Source organism: Podarcis raffonei, chromosome 9 (assembly GCF_027172205.1).
Source record: "Podarcis raffonei isolate rPodRaf1 chromosome 9, rPodRaf1.pri, whole genome shotgun sequence".
NCBI classification, from domain to species: domain Eukaryota; kingdom Metazoa; phylum Chordata; class Lepidosauria; order Squamata; family Lacertidae; genus Podarcis; species Podarcis raffonei.
This window is the reverse complement of record NC_070610.1, coordinates 77019520-77039117: the sequence shown is the minus strand read 5'-3', so window position 1 is coordinate 77039117 and position 19598 is coordinate 77019520. Positions and strand designations below refer to the sequence as shown.

Sequence of the window (19598 nt, the reverse complement as noted above, 5' to 3'; positions counted from 1 at the left end):
TCTGGTCCATGGGGTCACGAAAAGTCGGACACGACTAAACAACAACAACAATATATTTCATATATAGATAGATAGATATTCATAAACACACAATATACATATATTATATATACATTTAAAAATTCTCATAGATATTTGTGTGTATACTTCCAGATATATTCATAGTTCATACCTATATAGAGATATGCGCACGTCATATATAAAGATATATAATACAGCACGTCTCGTAACCTCTAAGGTTCCCACCATAGAGAGGCCCGAGCCCTTCCTTCCCCCCCCACCTGCGCGCTGATTGGCGGCGGAGTCGGGAGAGCCCGCCCACCGCGCGGAGAGACGAGGCTCCTCCCCTTCCCCTCCTTTATAAGCCTCCGTCTCCCGGCGCCCTTCTGTGGTCGTGTATTCCCGTCCCCTAAGGTCACGTGGTGCGGGAAGGCTGGTGTCCGGAAGCGACGTCATCGCCAGGCGCAGGGTGGCGTGGGGCGTCGCTGCCGGGGGAGAAGGTGAGGCGGCGGGGCCGCGGGGGTTGCTATGGCGACGGGGGTGGGGTGGGGGGAGGCCCGTCGCCCTCTGGGGTGGGCGAGGGAGGCCGCCTGGAGGGTCAGGCCGGAGGGAGCCCCGCAGGCAGCGAAGCCAGCCGTTCCCATGCAGTGGCCGGCCAGGTGGACCCCCAAAAATGGGGATGCCCCCCCAAAGGCAGGGACTGAGAGCAGCAGCAACATCAGCGCTGCCCCCTGACTCCAATAGTGGAAACACAGCACAGTCTTCCTGGCTGCTGCCATTATTATTATTATTATTATTATTATTATTATTATACGATATGATAATCTTTATTGTCATTGTCCCATACAGAACAACGAAATTGAAAAAAATCTACATCAGGCATTCAAAAACCAACAAGCCAGTTATCCCAGCCTGGTTAACCCCCTAAAAACTCCATAATTAAATGCAATATATTCCCACAGAGACTACCTTACACTGTGTTTAAAACCAAATCACATTATATAATATTATTATTACTATCACTATTACTATTTTGTTTGTTTGTTATTGCATTATAGTTATTAGCCACACCTTGTGCATGACTTGCAGTATTTTAAGCAACCAAACACATTCGTATATTAAAACCAGGTTTTTTGTTTTTTTTAAAATGGACAACACAAAAAAACAAAGGCAGCTCTGCTTTTAGATGTGTTTGTGGGAGGGGAAGTGGGGGTTATTGGGGGTTTTTTTCGTTCTTGCTCTTTTTATGTGTTTTGTGGGTTGTTCTTTTTTAAAAAAGGTTTTTTATCTTGTGAACTGCCCTGAGAGCTAAGGATAAAGGGCGGTATGCGAATTAATTAAAAGCAAGCTGACTAAAGTAAAGAATGCAAAAAGTGTTGGGGTTATGAGCTTAGGGGCCGCCTCCCTCAGTTTGTCCAGTCCTCTTCTAAAGCCATCCCAAGCTGGTGTCCATCACTACTACATGCGTGAGCGAGTTCCATGGCTTTTTTCCTACACTCTGTTCTGTCCTTTGCTATGTCTGCTTCCTAATTATTGCTGCATTTACTTCTTCTCCAGGGAGTTCAAGGTGGCCTGCACCGTTCTTCCCCACTCCTCATTCAGTCCCAATGACTTTGTTAAAGACGTCATGAAGTTAAACTGATTGACACTTCCCAAACATTTCCAGACCAAAGTGCCTGTGCTGTCAGGTGCCCTGAATCAGCACATCTTTCACCTGTAAGCTTCGTGTGATTTGTTGTTATTCTAAATGGGAATTGCAGGATTAACATGGATAACCTAATGATGATTGTGCCAACAAAACAAAACGAAAAACCAGCAATAGGACCACACCCTAATGCTGGCATTTGCTTGAGGTACTTCTTAATTAAGACCATTCATCTATCTAGATCAGGGGTAGTCAACCTTTTTATACCTACCGGCCACTAATGCATCTTACTTGATGGTAAAATTTCCTTACCGCCCACCAGTGCTCGATGGAAGGAGGATTCAGCATGTGCCGTAGAACCCCTTACCGAACCCCCTAGAATCCTTAAGTGGGTGGTAGGGACCAGGTTGACAACCCCTGATCTAGATGCTTTATATTAGGGACGCAGGTGGCACTGTGGGTCAAACCACAGAGCCTAGGACTTGCCGATCAGAAGGTCGGCGGTTCGAATCCCTGCGACGGGGTGAGCTCCCATTGCTCGGTCCCTGCTCCTGCCAACCTAGCAGTTCAAAAGCACGTCAAAGCGCAAGTAGATAAATAGGTACCACTGCAGTGGGAAGGTAAATGGCGTTTCCGGGCCCTGCTCTGGTTCGCCAGAAGCGGCTTAGTCATGCTGGCCACATGACCCAGAAGCTGTACGCTGGCTCCCTCAGCCAATAAAGCGAGATGAGCGCCGCAACCCCAGAGTCGGCCACGACTGGACCTAATGGTCAGGGGTCCCTTTAGATTGTAAGCTGCCTTGAGCAAGGTTTGAACTTTGGAAAGGAGGCATACAAATAAATTGTTAACTGATTGTTGAATGTTTGGTAGGTTAGGCTGAGAGGCAACAACCAGCTGCCAGGGTCACCCAGTGAGCTTTGTGGCCAAGTGGGGATTCCAGTGCTGTTCTCTTCCAGGTCCTTGTCCAACACTCACGTATCTCTCTCTCGTATGTGTGTTTGTGTGGTAACAACCTTTCCTTTCTGTTTGTTGATTCTAGTGTTCTCCCACTAGCCTGCCTCCTCCAGTGGTGCCCATCTCTGACCGGTGCACCATGGCGCGTTACCACATCCGGGAGTACCGCCCCGAGGACTATGAGACGACGCGTGATTTATTTGCCACAGGGATGAGCGAATATGTGCCCACCCTGTGTGTGCACATGCTGAAGCAGCCCTGGCTAATCCTGCTCCTGGCCTGCACCTTCTGCTTGCTGCTGACCAGCTCCAAATCGCTCCTGCTACCCATCCTGGCCGTCACCCTGCTGCTGGCGGTCGGCCGGCAGCTCCTAGGCTATATCTGGTCCATGTACATCGACCACTGCTTGCAGGAGGACCTGCTGGACATCAAGGCTGCTTACCTGGGAGACAAGGGCTCCTGTTTCTGGGTGGCCGAGGCAGATGAGTGTGTGGTGGCCATTGTGGGTGCCAGGCCCTCTGAGGAACACCTGGGAGAGCTCATGTTGAAGCGCATGTCGGTTCGGAAGGACTATCGCGGCCTTGGCATTGCCAAGGCCCTCTGCAGGACAGTGATCTCCTTTGCCCGAGAGCATGGCTACCAGTCTGTGGTACTGAACACCCTCATGGTGCAGCATGAGGCCCGCGCCATGTACGAGGGAGTTGGCTTCCGCATGTATCACCACTATGTCCTGCCCACCATCTACGGCAGGTTGGCCAACTGCACTGTTTCCAAGTATCGATATGATATCCCCTCCATGGACTGAGGAGGGAAACCGGGGAGTGGTCGGTGGTGTCTGCCTGGGTCTGGTCTTTCATCCCATTTGTCCCTTGGGCATTTGGTGCTGTTGATTACATGGTGCCAAGAGAATTGGAAGTGGTTTGTTCTGGTGCTGAGCAAAGGGGTGTCTCCTTTCGGACTTTTCCAGTTTGCTGCAGAGGGCGCTTGACAGCCAAGCTTCAAGGAATTCTAGTAATGAAGGAAACCGTAACTAGTAATATTTCCAGAAGGATCCTTTCCTTTTTGCTTCCAAGGTGTTTGTGAGAAAATGGGAGTCCTGGTTTGGAAGGGATGTGTGGCATTACAGAACTGAGTTTTCATTGCTGGAGAAAGGGGGCTTCTCTGGGGGCCTCATCTCAGCACTTCTGAACTTGCACAGAAGCCGCTCTTTGCCTTGTTCCTTGAGAGGACTGTTGCTGGCCCAAGTGGCAAGCTACCGGCCCAAGTGCCAGAGGAGAGACTATTGCTGCTGTAACCGAGGGCCTCTGTTCTTTTCTTTTTTGCCTTCTGGGATGGGCTCAGACCTCAGAGGCCCTTCCATAACATCACCTTGATGCAAAGATTTGTTTGTTTCCTCAGGGCATGCAGCACATTGAGCTCTGCGTCCGACTAAATGTGCAGGAAATTCATTCTCTTCAATGCTCTTCAATGCAACCCAAATGCTGCTGTTTTCAGATGGAACATAACTTCTTAACTACATTCATTTGAACTAGCTGAATAACTCCAGCAGTTGTCTTTGGCAGAGATCTGCGTCTCTGGTGTGTCCTTTGAGATGTGATCCTATCTGAGGAGATAATGCTTTTGCTTCTTTGCGTTCCCTACATTATGGTCACAAAATTATGACTACTGTTTCTATAAACCAAGGGCCAAGAATAAATCTCTCTGATACATTTGTACAGGGGAATGTTCTCGCAAGTTTTTCTGCCAAAACAATAATAGCAGTAATTTATCATTTATATGCTGGCCATCTGACTGGGTTGCCCCAGCTACTCTGGGTGGCTTCCAACAAGAAAACAGTAAAAGCACAATACAGTGGTACCTTGGTTCTCAAACTTAATCCATTCCGGAAGTCCGTTCCAAAACCTATCTAACAAGACTACTGATTCATAAAATGAAAACAATAAACAATGTACTGCAGTCACATAATCAGTAGCTGAACTGGGTTCCACACAAAACAAAAACTGGGTTCCAGGCAAAAACAAAACCGCAAATTAAATAGCAAAAACACTAGGGTTAGGGTCAGGGTTACTGTAACACACAAAATGGAAGTGTGGCACTCAGATCGGAAGTGTAACACTCAAAACGGAGCACATTCGGCTTCTGAAAAAAGTTTGCAAACCGGAACACTTACTTCTGGGTTTGCAGTGTTTGCGTTCCAAGTTGTTTGAGTACCAAGGCATTTGAGAACCAAGGTAGCACTGTACAACATTACGCACTAAAAACTTCTCTGAACAGGGCTGCCTCCAGATGTCTTCTAAAAATCACATAGCTGTTTATGTGTTTCACATCTGTAGAGAGGGTGTTCCACAGGGCAGGTGCAACTAATGAAAAGGCCCTTTGCCTGGTTCCCTGTAACCTCATCTCTTGCAAAGAGGGAACCACCAGAAGGCCCTTGGAGCTGGATCTCAGTGTCCAGGCTGGACGATTGGAGTGGAGATGCTCTTTTAGGTGTACATGGACAAAGCCATTTAGGGCTTTAAAGGTGCTTGGAAACACACTGGGAGCCAATGTAGTTTTTTTAGGACTGGTGTTATATATTCCAGCGGGTGTTCCCAGTTGCCAGTCTAGCTGCCACATTCTGGATTAGTTGTAGTCGCCTTCAAAGGTAGCCCCGTGTAGAGTGCATTGAATTCTCGAAAAAGCAAGACACTTCTGTTAGCCTTGTGGTTGCTCTAGAAAAAGGGCAAGAAACAAGAATTGTAGAGTTGGAAGGGACCCCGAGGGTCATCTAGACCAACCCCCTGCAGTGCAGGAATCTCAACTAAAGCATCCACTGCAGATGGCCATCCAACCTCTGCTTAAAAGCCTCCAAGGAAGGAGAGGGAGTCCATTCTACTGTCAAGCAGCTCTTGCTGTTAGAAGGTTCTTCCTGATGTTTAGTTGGAATCTTTGTTTCTTGAAGCCATTGGTCCGAGTCTTACCCTCCAGAGCAGGAGAAAACAAGCGTGTTCCTTCTACTATGTGGTCCCTTTATCTCAATATAGTCTACACTGACTGGCAGGGGTTCTTCATGATTTCAGAAAGGAGCCTTGCCTAGCCCTACCTAGAGATGACACCGGGAATTGAACCTGGAACCTTTTGCATGAAATGCAGATGTTCCACCACTGAGCCAAGCACCTTCCCGTCAAAAGTGTGTTTCGGGGCAAGGGGAAGGCTGTATGTATGTGTGGGTGTAAAAGAGAGAGAGTTGTGTGTTGTGCATCAATCGGACACAAGTGAAATGGTCGCCACCTGTATTTTAAAGATCTAAGAGCCTATATTCCCACACTTTGCTGTATGTTTTGTGATTCTAAACCTGCTGGGCTTCTCTCATGAATGAATACTTGCGCCAAACCCTTGTTCTTGGCATCCAGGAATTTTCCTTTCTATACACTTACATTTTGCACCAACAGAACTAACAGTAAGACTTTCAAAAAGTTAAAATAATAAGACTAAAAACAGATTAAAACTCCTACCAACTTTCTAAGCACCTGGGTTGGCATGCCTGAATGAAAATGTTTGATGCAGGCACCAAAAAGTGAAGGTGCCTGGCCTGATACCACTCTTTTGCTCCCTAAAAAATATTGAGGAGCCATAGCTGGTTTCTTGAGAGAGTTGGTTGTCGCACATCTATTGCTGGTGATCAGAAAGACTGCATCTTCCAGAAGGGTTTCCCACTGCCTGCCCCAGGGTTTAGGGTGTGCACATTCTCTCCACCCGAGAGGCTTTGAGTTACATGATACAGCCTCATAGGAGTCGAGTTACTTTCATTAATTTGTTTATTTCGTAAAATTTATATACCACTTCGATTGTAGGGGAAAATATAAAAAGAGGTTTACAAAAAAGATAATAAAAACATTTATTTTTAATTCATCTGTAAAAGTAAATAAAAAAGCAAAAGCCACAATAAAATAGACTAAAACAAATTAAAACTCATTCAAACTTCTGGGTAGGAATAACTTTTGCAGGGACCAAAAAGAACAGTGATGACTCCTGCCTGATAGCAATAGGCACGGAGTTCCAAAGTGTAGATCCCGCAACACTAAATGATCAGGTTCATTGTTACTATTATGCTTTTACATAAAGTTTAAGGTACATAAAAGTAAAACAAACAGAACAATAATAGCAAACAAGTGTGGGACAATCAGTTTTCAAATCGATGGCAAATGGGTTCCGTATCCATGTCAAATGTAGTCCATAATGTTCATTTACAATCGGGTTTTTACAATCGGGCCAGTTTTGCCATTCAAGTGGTCGACTGGGTGCAGGTGGGGCAATCGGACCTCGCAGGCAAGCTGGTCCCAAGTTGTTAAGGGCCTTATATGCTAATAGTAACACCTTGCTAGAAAAATGCAACCTGTGCTGCTAATAGAAGTAGTGCGATTCATGCACCACGCTGGTGATTAATATACACAGAACAATAATTATACATACTTTATCAACCTTCTGAGAAAAATACAAAACATTAAACAAAGCCACAAAGACCTGCAAACTACCCAGCCTAAAAAGAACTTACAATGTCTGGTTTCAATAGATTTTTCAAATGCTTAACTCAGCCTTTTAGATAAGTTCATGAAGATACCAACAAAAGGTATGTTTGGTGTTATTCACAATACCGAGAGATGCTAGTGGAGCTGTAGATAGTTGTTAATAAAGTTGTAGACAATGAAGTTGTAGACGACAGGGTGCCGGCGTTTTGCCCCTGTTCCGCCCTGGCAGTCCAAGTAATCAAGAAGCCGCTGTTCACCCCCGATGGGGCCCTTTTACTGTGGCTTGCAGGTAGCACACTCCCAATATAGTTTTCCGGGCTTCTTCAGTGGTCTAATCTCAAAGTCTTGAGATGTCACCTGGCTTGAGAGCACTACATGTGAAAAGGATCTAGGAGTCTTGGTTGACCACAAACTTGCATGAGCCAACAGTGTGACGCGGCAGCTAAAAAAGCCAATGCAATTCTGGGCTGCATCAATAGGAGTATAGCATCTAGATCAAGGGAAGTAATAGTGCCACTGTATTCTGCTCTGGTCAGACCTCACCTGGAGTACTGTGTCCAGTTCTGGGCACCACAGTTCAAGAAGGACACTGACAAACTGGAACGTGTCCAGAGGAGGGCAACCAAAATGGTCAAAGGCCTGGAAACGATGCCTTATGAGGAACGGCTAAGGGAGCTGGGCATGTTTAGCCTGGAGAAGAGGAGGTTAAGGGGTGATATGATAGCCACGTTCAAATATATAAAAGGATGTCACATAGAGGAGGGAGAAAGGTTGTTTTCTGCTGCTCCAGAGAAGCGGACATGGAGCAATGGATCCAAACTACAAGAAAGAAGATTCCACCTAAACATTAGGAAGAACTTCCTGACAGTAAGAGCTGTTTGACAGTGGAATTTGCTGCCAAGGAGTGTGGTGGAGTCTCCTTCTTTGGAGGTCTTTAAGCAAAGGCTTGACAACCATATGTCAGGAGTGCTCTGATGGTGTTTCCTGCTTGGCAGGGGGTTGGACTCGATGGCCCTTGTGGTCTCTTCCAACTCTATGATTCTATGATTCTATTCTAATCTGAGCATCCTGGACCCTGCCCCATGGCTCCCCTTGCCCTCCACCAAACACCCATCAAGTGTAACAAAAGAGATATTTACATTTCCCTGTTGCCCAGCCAAATGAATCACACCCTTTTGGCTTCATCTGGGTTTGTTTCTGGAATGGCTACCTGTCTGGCACTCAGGTATCAGGATGCCAGGGATTATCACTCAGGCAGAGGGGCTGCTGAGGAGCTAAGCTCACATGTCTATATGAATTTCTGAAGTTTTCCCTGTGAGCCAGTACATAGGAACATTGATCAGTGAATTCTTACATTTGGTATCGTGCAGCAAAGGCCCTTTGAATAGACAGGAAGAAACTGTGATGAAATGTTTTGTGGGGACAAATCACAAAAGTCTCAGAAGTGATTGTGCTGATTTTGGTAGTGGGCTGCATGTGCATGATATCTGCTGGAGGGGCAACCCCCCCCAACCTGTACATAAATTCCTGCAACAGTTGTAACACCTTGAGCTTGGCCAGGTAGCAAGCAGACAGACCATCAGTGCAGACCTCTGTGAACTTTGAGCAAATGAAGGCACCCAGATGGGCTTTTTCCTCCTTAAAACCTTCAAGGGAGGAACTTCCACATCCTCTTAAAAACACGTCAGCTTTGCTGCTCCGCTGCCCTTCTCACTGATTGCAATGGTGGCAGAGAGGCTGTGATGCGTGCAGTGGGTGGGATCTGGCATAAGAGCACCCTGCAGGGGCTGATGTGCGGGGAAGTATCCCTGCTTGCCTGGAGGAGAAGGCTGGATCTCTGCGTTGAGCTTGCGTGCAGCCTGCTTTCTGGTTGGCTGCTCCCAGAGGAGGAGGAAGAGGAGGAGAATCGCTCAGTGGCAGCTGCCCAGCTTGCAAAACCAAGCTGCAGGCAGGAGAAGGGAGAAGGCGGATTGGAGGTCCTGCAATCAGGACTGCTCACACACCTGGCAGCAGGTAAGAGAGAGAGAGAGAGAGAGAGAGAGAGAGAGAGAGAGAGGTGCGCGCACTGGAGGTATCCAGGCTGAGAGTGTTCCACATAAGCAAAGCCTGCTGGACCAGGCCAGCACATAGCTGTTAATCTTCCCTTTTTTGCGGGAAATTCCCTTATTCCAGCGCTGTTTCCTGCTGCTATCCCGGATTGTTAGATATCCCGTAGACTGTCCCTGGGACAGGTGAGGCTGCTGATCCCTTATTTTCGAGGCTAAAGGTAAAGGGACCCCTGACCATTAGGTCCAGTCGTGACCGACTCTGGGGTTGCGGCGCTCATCTCGCTTTACTGGCCGAGGGAGCCGGCGTACAGCTTCCGGGTCATGTGGCCAGCATGACTAAGCCGCTTCTGGCAAACCAGAGCAGCGCACGGAAACGCCGTTTGCCTTCCTGCCAGAGCGGTACCTATTTATCTACTTGCACTTTGACGTGCTTTCGAACTGCTAGGTTGGCAGGCGCAGGGGCCGAGCAACGGGAGCTCATCCCGTCGTGGGGATTCAAACTGCTGACCTTCTGATCGGCAAGTCCTAGGCTCTGTGGTTTAATCCACAGCGCCACCCACGTCCTTCTATTTTCTAGGCTGCTGGTCCCTTATTTTCAAATCTGAAAGTTGACAGCTATGGGCCAGCATCCCACAGAAGCCAGCATCCTAGGTGGCCAACCAGATGCCCGAAGGAGGAGTAGGAAACCCTGAGGCAGCCTCAGGTTCAAATCCCGAGTCTCCTATTAAAAAGGAGAGATATAAATGCAATACAGTGACCAGAGACGCGCTTTGCATGCTTAGGGTCCCTTGTTTCATGCCTGTGGCATCCCAAGCGAGAGAAACTTGGCTGCAGCACAGCCTGGCCTCCACTGCACAAAAGGGGAGAAGCCTCTGGAATTGCAAATGACCCAGCAATAAACCTGTTTGGACTTCTCTCCCCCCAACCACAAGATGACTCGGAGCCGCCCAGCCTAATCCTTTCAGATGGGGGGAGAGGGGGGAGCGTAGGGGGCAAAGTCTTGTTGCTGCAGTGGAATGCAAGAGTTAACTGATCTTGATGATCTTGTCTTGCATACCACCAACAGATTACTTTGGGTGCTCCCCCCGCCAATAAATAAAGTTTAATATTTAACCAACTGCTCCTCTGGGTCTCCTTCTGGGCTGTGTCAAAAGGTTTCTTGTTGACCGCTCTCAAAGCACCTCCAGCTTGTTTCCTTTTCTAATAATAATAATAATAATAATAATAATAATAATAATAATAATAATAATAATAATATATTTTAACATTAATAGTTTGCTTTTTGGGAGAGGGGTCAGGCTCCAACTGCTACCCCACCAAAAACTTTTTATCAGTCCCCCCCCCTCACAAAAATGTATCCATAAAAAATGAGTTTTGTGACACCACCCAAAATGTGTGTGTCCTCTTTTTTTCCTTCTTTTTTTTAAGGGATTGAAAATACAGTGGTACCTCGGGTTAAGTACTTAATTCGTTCCGGAGGTCCGTTCTTAACCTGAAACTGTTCTTAACCTGAGGTACCACCTTAGCTAATGGGGTCTCCCGCTGCCGCCGCACCGCTGGAGCACTATTTCTGTTCTCATCCTGAAGCAAAGTTCTTAACCTGAGGTACTATTTCTGGGTTAGCAGGGTCTGTAACCTGAAGCGTATGTAACCTGAGGTACCACTGTACTGGAGGTGATTGGAAGGTCTTTTGCAAAGCAACTTTCAGAACTGGAGTTATTGCCCTACCCAGTTTTGCTCATCATTTGGGCTACTTTGACATGAACCTGCCCTCCACTCAAGAGTTTGCCATGGGTCTTGGTGGTCCCAAGCCCCCAAAAGTCTACCCACTCCCAGAATAGACTGTCCTGTTGGCATCTGTCTGTTTTGGGTGACGATGGAGGAGTGTGCTGTCCTTTAGATATTTGGCTTTAGAGCCGTGCTTCCCAATGTATTTGGGAATACCAAAACCCACTCCCAGTGGCCTCCCACCCGACCCTGTCAAAAGCATTATTCAGAATAGCGGCTTGCACGACCCACTAAGGAAGAGAATAACCCAATAAAGTTCAAAGCTGCCACATCTAATTGCACCTTTGTGATACACCCAGAATTTCCCGGACATACACGGAATACTGCAGTCAGAAGCAGTGTCTGGGCAGAAATCAGTTAAATGTCCGGGGAAATCCAGATGTATGGCGACCCATGTCTGCAATGTCGTATTTGCTGCCAATTTTTTGAAGTTCATTTAAACTTTGGGCAAAAAAAATAATAGCTCAACAACTCTTGTGTCCGGATTTTTTCACTTTTTGTAATATGGCAGCCCTTCCTTTGTTGAAAATCCAATTGAAGCTCATTAGTTTAATTAGTTCAACAAAACTGATGAACTTGATCCAGGAATGCCAGCTTTTCAAAGTCTGATAGTCATTTATGCCTCCATGATACATGACAAGATAAAAAAGATGTTTAAAATGAGTTTATCAAAACGGCCCAAAGCATTTCTGTTAGGGATTATAGAGGCAGAAATCCCCCCCCCCATCAAAATAAAAAATGTTGAAGTTATTTATGTATGTAACAACAGCAGCTAGGATTTTATACGTGCAGAAATGGTGCAGAAGAACTTCCAACCAAAATGGGTATGTAAGATATGTAGAAGTGGCAAAATTAACAGCAAAATTAAGAGAATCTAATGATGAGTGTTTTATGGAAAAATTGAATGCTTTTTCGGACTATTTTAAAGAATTACAATAGTACAATGAACTCACAAGCAGGATTTGAGCTATGAGCAACAGAAGTAATTAGATTATAAAATTGTGGTTATGATTCGGTAGATTGAAAATAGGGTGCAGAAGGGGAGAAACAACAGCTCTGGGAAAAGGCGTGGGAAGTCGACAAAAATAAAAGACGAAATTGTATTATGACCGTTTGTGCTAAAAATGTTGAAACTTAATAAAATACAATTGAAAAAAGTAATTTATGCCTCCGACGCCCCCCTTGTCTCTTTCTGCCCCCCTAGGTAATAATAATAATAATAAATAATAAAAAAAATAAAAATAAAAATAAATTTTATTTATACCCCTCCCTCCCCAGCCAAGACCGGGCTCAGGGTGGCTAACACCAAGTATAAAAACAATTGATTAAAATACAACTTAAAACCAAGACTAAAGTACAACATTAAAATGCAGCCTCATTTCAGTAGAAACTGAAATCAAAAACTTTTTGGGGATGAAAACATCCAATCTTCACCAAGGCCAACTATCCAGACTGGTCCTACGTGGGCCAGAAAAAAAGCCAGGGAAGTCCCCAAATTGGAGTTCCATCACAGGAGGAGAAAGGAAAGGGGTGGGGGATCAACTTGATTCCAAGCCGAAGGCCAGGCAGAACAACTCTGTCATACAGGCCCTGCGGAAAGAAATTAGATCCTGCAGGGCCCTGGTCTCATGAGACAGAGCGTTCCACCAAGTCGGGGCCAGTGTTGAAAAGGCCCTGTCTCTGGTTGAGGCTAATCTGACTTCCTTAGGGCCCGGGATCTCTAGGGTGTTGCTATTTATGGACCTTAAGTTCCTCCATGGGGCATATCGGGAGAGGTGGTCCCGTAGGACCTTAAACCTGACCCTGTACTCCACCGGGAGCCAGTGCAGCTGGAAAAGCACTGGGTGAATATGCTCCCATGGCAGGGACCCCTCGAGGAGCCTCGCTGCAGCATTCTGCACCCGCTGGAGTTTCTGGGACAGCTTCAAGGGCAGCCCCGCGGAGAGCGAATTACAGTAGTCCCACTGCCCCAAAGAGGGACTGCCAATTTAGAGGATCCCCCAAGTCGCTTGAAACGAGCAATTAGTCCCACCCCAGGAAATCCGACAAGTCGTTTGTTCTGTTTTCCAGGGAGACGAGGAAGGCAAATTCAAGATGGGCGAGTACCACATTCGCAGGTATGAAGATCGGGACTACGAAGCCGCCCGCACGATATTCTCCCGGGGGATCAACGAACATGCTCCTGCAGGTTTCCGGCATGTTCTCTCTTGCCCCCAGACCCACCTGTTGCTCCTGGGCGCGCTCCTCGCAACCTACCTGGGCACTTCTTCCCTTCTCCTTTCTCTCAGTGCTGTGGCTGCCCTGTTGACCGTGGGCTGGATTTTCACGAAGCGCCTCTGGGCGGACTATGTGCACGAGGCCCTTGCCACGGACATGAAGGACATCCACCAGACCTACCTGGTGCCCAAAGACTGCAGCTTCTGGGTGGCGGAGGCCGGCGGCGAAGTGGCAGGCATCGTCGCCGCCACCCACCCAGAAGACCCGTCTCTGCGCGGCAGGGCACTGGAGCTGAAGCGTATGTCTGTGGCAAAGGCGCACCGGGGCCACGGACTCGGCAAGGCTCTCACCAGGACGGTCCTCCTCTTCGCCCAGGAGCACGGGTACAAGGAGGTTGTCCTGGGCACCTCCATGGCACAGGTGGCGGCCCATCGGACGTACGAGGGCATGGGCTTCCGCAAAGTCAAAGAGATATGCCCCACCGTCCTCTGTAAGCTGCTGAGGTTCTACATCTACATCTACCGCTACGAGATCGGAGGATCTCGCTGACGCCGGCCACCTGGGGCCCAGAGTAAGGAAGGAAGAAATTGTGGCCTGTTTGCAGACAGGTGTCAGCTAGGGAGGAGGGAGAAAGAAAGTTGATCCGATGAGCCTTAAAAGTGAGCCCACCTAACATGCACTGATTTGCCAAACATGCACATACTAGCGACTGTTAGCGAAAATAACCAGGGATTTTTCTCAGCTGGAACTCACCAGAACTCAGCTTTGGCACCTCTCAGCTGGATGCCATTTCCATTACAAGAGAACAAGAGTTCATGGTGAATTCCAGCACCTCTTTTTCAAGAATAATAGCACTGAAGAAAACCGTACAGAAATGCCTTCCGATTTTGCTTTGCCAAAAATGTGTCTATTGGGGAGAGATTCGCAGCAGAACGTTAGTGAATTTTCAAGAGGATTTTCACAATAAATGAATGAATGTGCAAACTGGATATGCCGAGAACTGATGACTGGGGAAATGAAATGAAATACTTTATTGTCACTTGTACAACTTGTATACAGTGAGATTACACGAGCACCCCCCCCCCCACTCAGCTCTCTTAGTCTTAATTCCCCTCGTTTACTGACACACACACACCAAACCCGAAAGTCAGTTGCCCTGTTGATATCTTTTCATTCAGCAGCCTAACAGCCCACAGATAGAAGCTGTTCTTTACCCTGTTGGTGCGGCTAATCATGCTTCCATATCTTCTGCCCGAGGGCAGGAGATCAAGAAAGTGCCGGCCAGGGTGTGAATCATCCCTGAGAATTTTCCTCACTCTCCTGAGGCAACGTTCTTCCACTATTTCACCCAGCGGATTCACGGGACAGCCCATAATATCCTGTGCTGTATTTGCCACCCTCTGTAGGCACTTCCTATCAGATGATGTCAAACCAGCGTACCACACCGTGATGCAGTATGAAACGACACTTTCTACTGTGGACTGGTAGAAGGAGATAATCAAATGTTGATTGACATCGTTCTTCTGCAATGCTCTGAGGAGATGGAGTCTCTGCTGGGCTTTCATAACCACCTGGGTTGTATTGATTTTCCAAGTAAGGTCTTCACTGAGATAAACTCGTAGGAATTTAAAGGAAGAGACTCTCTCCACACAGCCCTCCCCGATGTACAGCGGGGCTAGTTCTCCTCTCTTCCTCCGAAAGTCCAACACCATCTCCTTTGTCTTGCTGATATTAAGGTGCAAGTTTTTCCCTAGGCACCATGTAGATATGAGACTCAAACTGACGTATTTCGTGGACCGGTTGGATGCAGAGGAATAGTGGGAGGAACCAGCCGGGGGACCCCCAAGGGAAGAGGGCTCAGAGCCCAGGGATTGGCAATGGGAAGACCGTAAGTGGTCAGAGGGAGAAGATGGGGAGAAGAGGAGGCGTCGGAAGCTGAGGAAGCAACAGGGCTTAGTGAGCAGGGAGAGTCTGTGGCAGAGAGAAGACCAGACTCAGTGGCAGAAGCTGAAGCAGGCCAGGGGAGGAGGGAGGCCAAGAGGCAGAGATGGGGCAGGGCCACAGGTGTCTCCCCCTCCTTCTGATACCAGCTCCCCTCCCCACTGGTCTCCTAGGAGAGGTATGAAAAGGGTTGAGAAGTGGGCAATGTGCAGGCGCAGTCTTCGATTGCTTGGAAAATACCCTGGAGAGGAAGAAACTTAGGCAGCCGTGGGGAAGTCAGGACCTTCAGTCTCAGCAACTGCTTCATGGGGTCAAGAGCTGCCGGAGATGAGTTGCTGTGCTCATTAGGTCTGACACTCCTGCGCAGATCCTGTTTTTGCTAATAAAGTATTAACTCCCAGTTGCTCAGACTTTTCAGAGTCAAGGCCGGCGCTTGGTACTGTATACCTGAAGGAGTGCCTCCACCCCCATCGTTCTGCCCGGACACTGAGATCCAACTCCAAGGGCCTTCTGGCGGTTCCCTCATTGCGAGAAGTGAGGTTACAGGGAACCAAACAAAGGGCCTTCTCGGTAGTGGCACCTGCCCTGTGGAACGCCCTCCCTTCAGATGTCAAGGAAATAAGCAGCTATCTTATTTTTAAAAGACATCTGAAGGCAGCTCTGTTTAGGGAAGTTTTTAATATTTAATGCTGTATTGTTTTTAACACTCGATTGGGAGCCGCCCAGAGTGGCTAGGGAAACTCAGCCAGATGGGCGGGGTAGAAATAACAAACGTTGTTGTTGTTATTTTATATTTTTTATTATTATTATAACATAGAAGCTGCATTGGCCTTGCTTAACCAGAGCTGGATTCTCTTATCAGCTAGCAGCTAAGTTAAAACCTCGTCAGAGATCCTTCTCCTCTTCCCTTTCCAATTAAGCCACTCATTAGCCTGAGCTGCAGGCCTGCAGGAAGAGCAAAACGAAAGTTATCATCTTCATCACAGGTCATGAATTCCACAACCAAAGTGGGTTTTGCAAGCCCTTAAGGTTGCTAAGAGACCTCAAGCCTGGAAGGAGAAACACCCCACCGGCTGTGCAATGGTCAGAAGACCTTGATGCCCTTCCTACAGAATCACAGAGTTGGAAGGGACCCCGAGGGTCATCTAGTCCAACCCCCTACAATGCAGGAATCTCGTTTGAACATGTTTCTTATAAATGCAATCTCATGTGGATACCAACTTGGACGCTTTACACCAGGGGTCAGCAACCTTTTTCAGCAGGGGGCTGGTCCGCTGTCCCTCAGACTATGTGGTGGGCCAGACTATATTTTGGGGGGTGGGGATGAACGAATTTCTATGCCCCACAAATAACCCAGAGATGCATTTTAAATAAAAGGGCACATTCTACTCATGTAAAAACACACTGATTCCTAGACCGTCCGCGGTGCGGATTAAGAAGGCGATTGGGCCGCATCCTGCCCCCGGGCCTTAGGTTGCCTACTCCTGCTTTACACCAATGTGTAAGTTTCAATTAAGGTGGGGTGTTGATGGTTACAGTATTTTTAACCTGGCTGGTAAGTTCCAACCCTCTCTAAACTCCCCACCTCCCTTCTGTTTTTCTCCTCTATTCTTTGTTCAAATCGATTTTTAGAAAACTGAAAAAAGCAGGCCAAACTGAAAAAACTGAAAAAAGTCCTGCTTGCCCACGAGTCTCTGGAGGCTTCGAGTGCATAGCTGTCAACCGTCCCTTATTTGGTGGGAAAGTCCCTTATCCCAGCACTGTGTCCCGCTGCTGTCCCTTATTGATGGTGTCCCTTCAATTTCCCGGGTTTCAAAGGAAGCAGCTCCTCTCCCTCCCTCCCTGCCGGCCAGGGAGGAGGGAGGCTCCAACTGTGTTGCTTGGCTGCGTTGCTCACCCAATAAGGAGTCTAAGAATGACTGGCGGGTGGAGCTTGCATGCCTTGTGCCCATCAAATCGGCCGCGTTGCCTGGGGATTCGCCTTTGCTCAGCGCTTCCCAGCGGAGAGGTGACGGTGGTTTCCCTTGCTGCATCCCCTTTGCCGGGTTGCTGCGCTGTGGGAACCACCGCTTGAGGCTTCGTTTGGCTGCTGGCTGGGCTTTCTGCCTTTGGCTCGGAGGGGCTCAGGAGTTGAACATACCTGTGCTTGGAAAATCCCTTATTTTGGCTGCTGATCCCTTATTTTCGAGGCTGCTGGTCCCTTATTTTCAAATCTGTAAGTTGACAGCTATGCTCCAGTGTAGGATTCTTGGAAGATTTTGAACAGAGGAGGGGGGGGGAACCAGATGAGTTAAACCCAAATGCAGACCACCTGTCTGGCTCTCTGCACAGTTTGATGGGGCAGCCTGGTGTGAGGCAGGACCCAGCCAGCAGCCCATCATAAAGCTGGCATTTTGGGGCTGGCACACTTCCAAAAGGGGGTTCCTCATGCAGCCTGCTACAAGATCATTTTTAGCTGGCGACGCTGCCACGGATTTTACCTGGGACACTGGTAGTAAGCCAGTGTTAAGGCACAAGGGTCTTTCCCTGGCCATGCTCTGGAACGGAAACCCTTCTCCATAATGTCTGGTCCTCCTTGAATGGGGGGCAGTGCAGGTGCCCCCGGGCTTGAGCTACTGTGTGGAAAATAGCCTTCAGATCCAACGCTGGCAAGTTAACGGCACGCAGGGCCTCCACTTCCTCCGGTTGGCTCACAACGGCCACAAGCCTGGAGATTGGGTGGAAGATGGATGAAGGAAGGGGGCAAGAGGGCGGGTGCTTGTGTGAACAGTTGTGTCTGTGTGCCACCCACTTTTTGCTCCGCCCTTTCACTCTCCCCTATGCAAATGCAATGGTGGGGACGCAGGAGAGGGCCTTCTCGGTGGTGGCTCCCAAACTTTAGAATTTCCTCCCTAGAGAACCTAGACTGGCTCCCTCCATATTGTCCGTCCACTGGCAGGTGGAGACTTTCTTGTTCCAACAAGCTTTGGGGAACTGATTGTGTTTTTTAAAAAAAATCTCAAAGGGCTATTAATAGGGGGGGTTATCTGCACTTTTAAGAGATCTGTATTTTACATTGTTTTAATTCATTTTTACAAACCCTAACAATCCCACCCATTGTTTGAATAAGATGGCTTGTCCCTTAAAAAAAAATTTCACCCTATAGTAAATAAACCTGTGATTGGAAACACCCAGTATCAGTCTTTTAACATCAGCGGTGGGAATGTTTCAGCTCTGTTCTTGAGTTTGTTTAAAATCTAAAACAGCTTATCTTGTATTCCTTTCTTTGAATTTGTGCCATTTAGGTTTTTTAAACCTTTTTGTAAAGGCAACACTAGAATTTTCAGAGCTGAGTCCTCAACTCCTTATTACTGTGCTTTGCTTCCTTTAAGTTGGGCTTTGTCTAAAACTTGCCATTTAGGTTTTCAAACCTTTTTTGTAAATTCAGTATTAGAAGCTATACCTTTGAGTCCTTAATCCTTTATTACTGCGCTTCGCTTCACCTAGGTCAAGCTAGGATTATAATACTTCAGAATTTTTGGGAGTTTTAACCCCCCTTTTTTGAATTTTGGTCATTTAAGGTTTAGGATTTTTCTATTTCCTTCTGAGGAAACTGAATAGTTCAGTGAAACGAGGTTTGTAGCCGGCATCCCATTAAGGCTTTGTTCAATTTTAGGTTTTTCTAATTTTTTCCTTAAACTTTTTGATTTTTATTATTTAGTTTATTTTCATAAGATAATATTTCTAGTCGATTACTTCTCGTTTCAGGGATTTTCATGGTATTTCATTTGTATTGTACAATTTCTCGGTTCCGTGACTGTCTTTTTTATATGTTCTTGCCTTTTTGCAGTTCCTCTGTGTCGTTTCAATTTATGCAAACCGTCTCGCAAAAAAAGGTGGGATGCATTAAAAAAACGTACCCGTATTTTTTGCTCTATAAGACGCACCAGACCACAAGACGCACCTAGTTTTTGGAGGAGGAAAACAAGAAAAAAAATATTCTGAATCTCAGAAGCCAGAACAGCAAGAGGGATTGCTGCGCAGCGAAAGCAGCGATCCCTCTTGCTGTTCTGGCTTCTGGGATAGCTGCGCAGTCTGCATTCGCTCCATAAGACGCACACACATTTCCCCTTACTTTTTAGGAGGGAAAAAGTGAGTCTTATAGAGCAAAAAATACGGTAATAACAACCCCCACCCTAAAGGCACTTTAATTCTCGGCTTTTGAGTCCCTCTTCTCCCATGAACTTGTTTCACACCACTCTCGGTTCTCCACCTGTAAAATGGGGACATTTTCACTGCAAAGGCAAACAGCCCTCCTCTGAACAGAAAGACAAAAAGACGATTACAAACCACACTTTTATTATTTCCTTTCAGAGAGGAAAATCCTGCTTTTGCGAAACAGCTTTTTCTCCTCAAAAACGTGTTCTCCTTTCAGGAAATGCATTTCGCTCCAACAGACCCCAGCTGGGTTAGGAGATAAGGATTCCCCATACACAAACACACACTGCCTCACCTTGA

General features: G+C 47.2%; 2 protein-coding genes across 2 annotated transcripts; both read left to right on the top strand.

Annotated features, from left to right (window-relative positions):
- The first annotated feature begins 399 nt into the window (after positions 1–399).
- LOC128420537 (probable N-acetyltransferase camello) lies at positions 400–4314 on the top strand. Its single transcript, XM_053402130.1, has 2 exons — positions 400–500; positions 2685–4314. Exon 2 carries the CDS (start codon positions 2739–2741, stop codon positions 3402–3404), a length of 666 nt encoding a protein of 221 aa, XP_053258105.1. The 5' UTR covers positions 400–500; positions 2685–2738; the 3' UTR covers positions 3405–4314.
- Positions 4315–8897: 4583 nt separating this feature from the next.
- Positions 8898–15501, top strand: NAT8 (N-acetyltransferase 8 (putative)). Its single transcript, XM_053402129.1, has 2 exons — positions 8898–9120; positions 13014–15501. Exon 2 carries the CDS (start codon positions 13038–13040, stop codon positions 13707–13709), a length of 672 nt encoding a protein of 223 aa, XP_053258104.1. The 5' UTR covers positions 8898–9120; positions 13014–13037; the 3' UTR covers positions 13710–15501.
- Positions 15502–19598: the final 4097 nt, after the last annotated feature.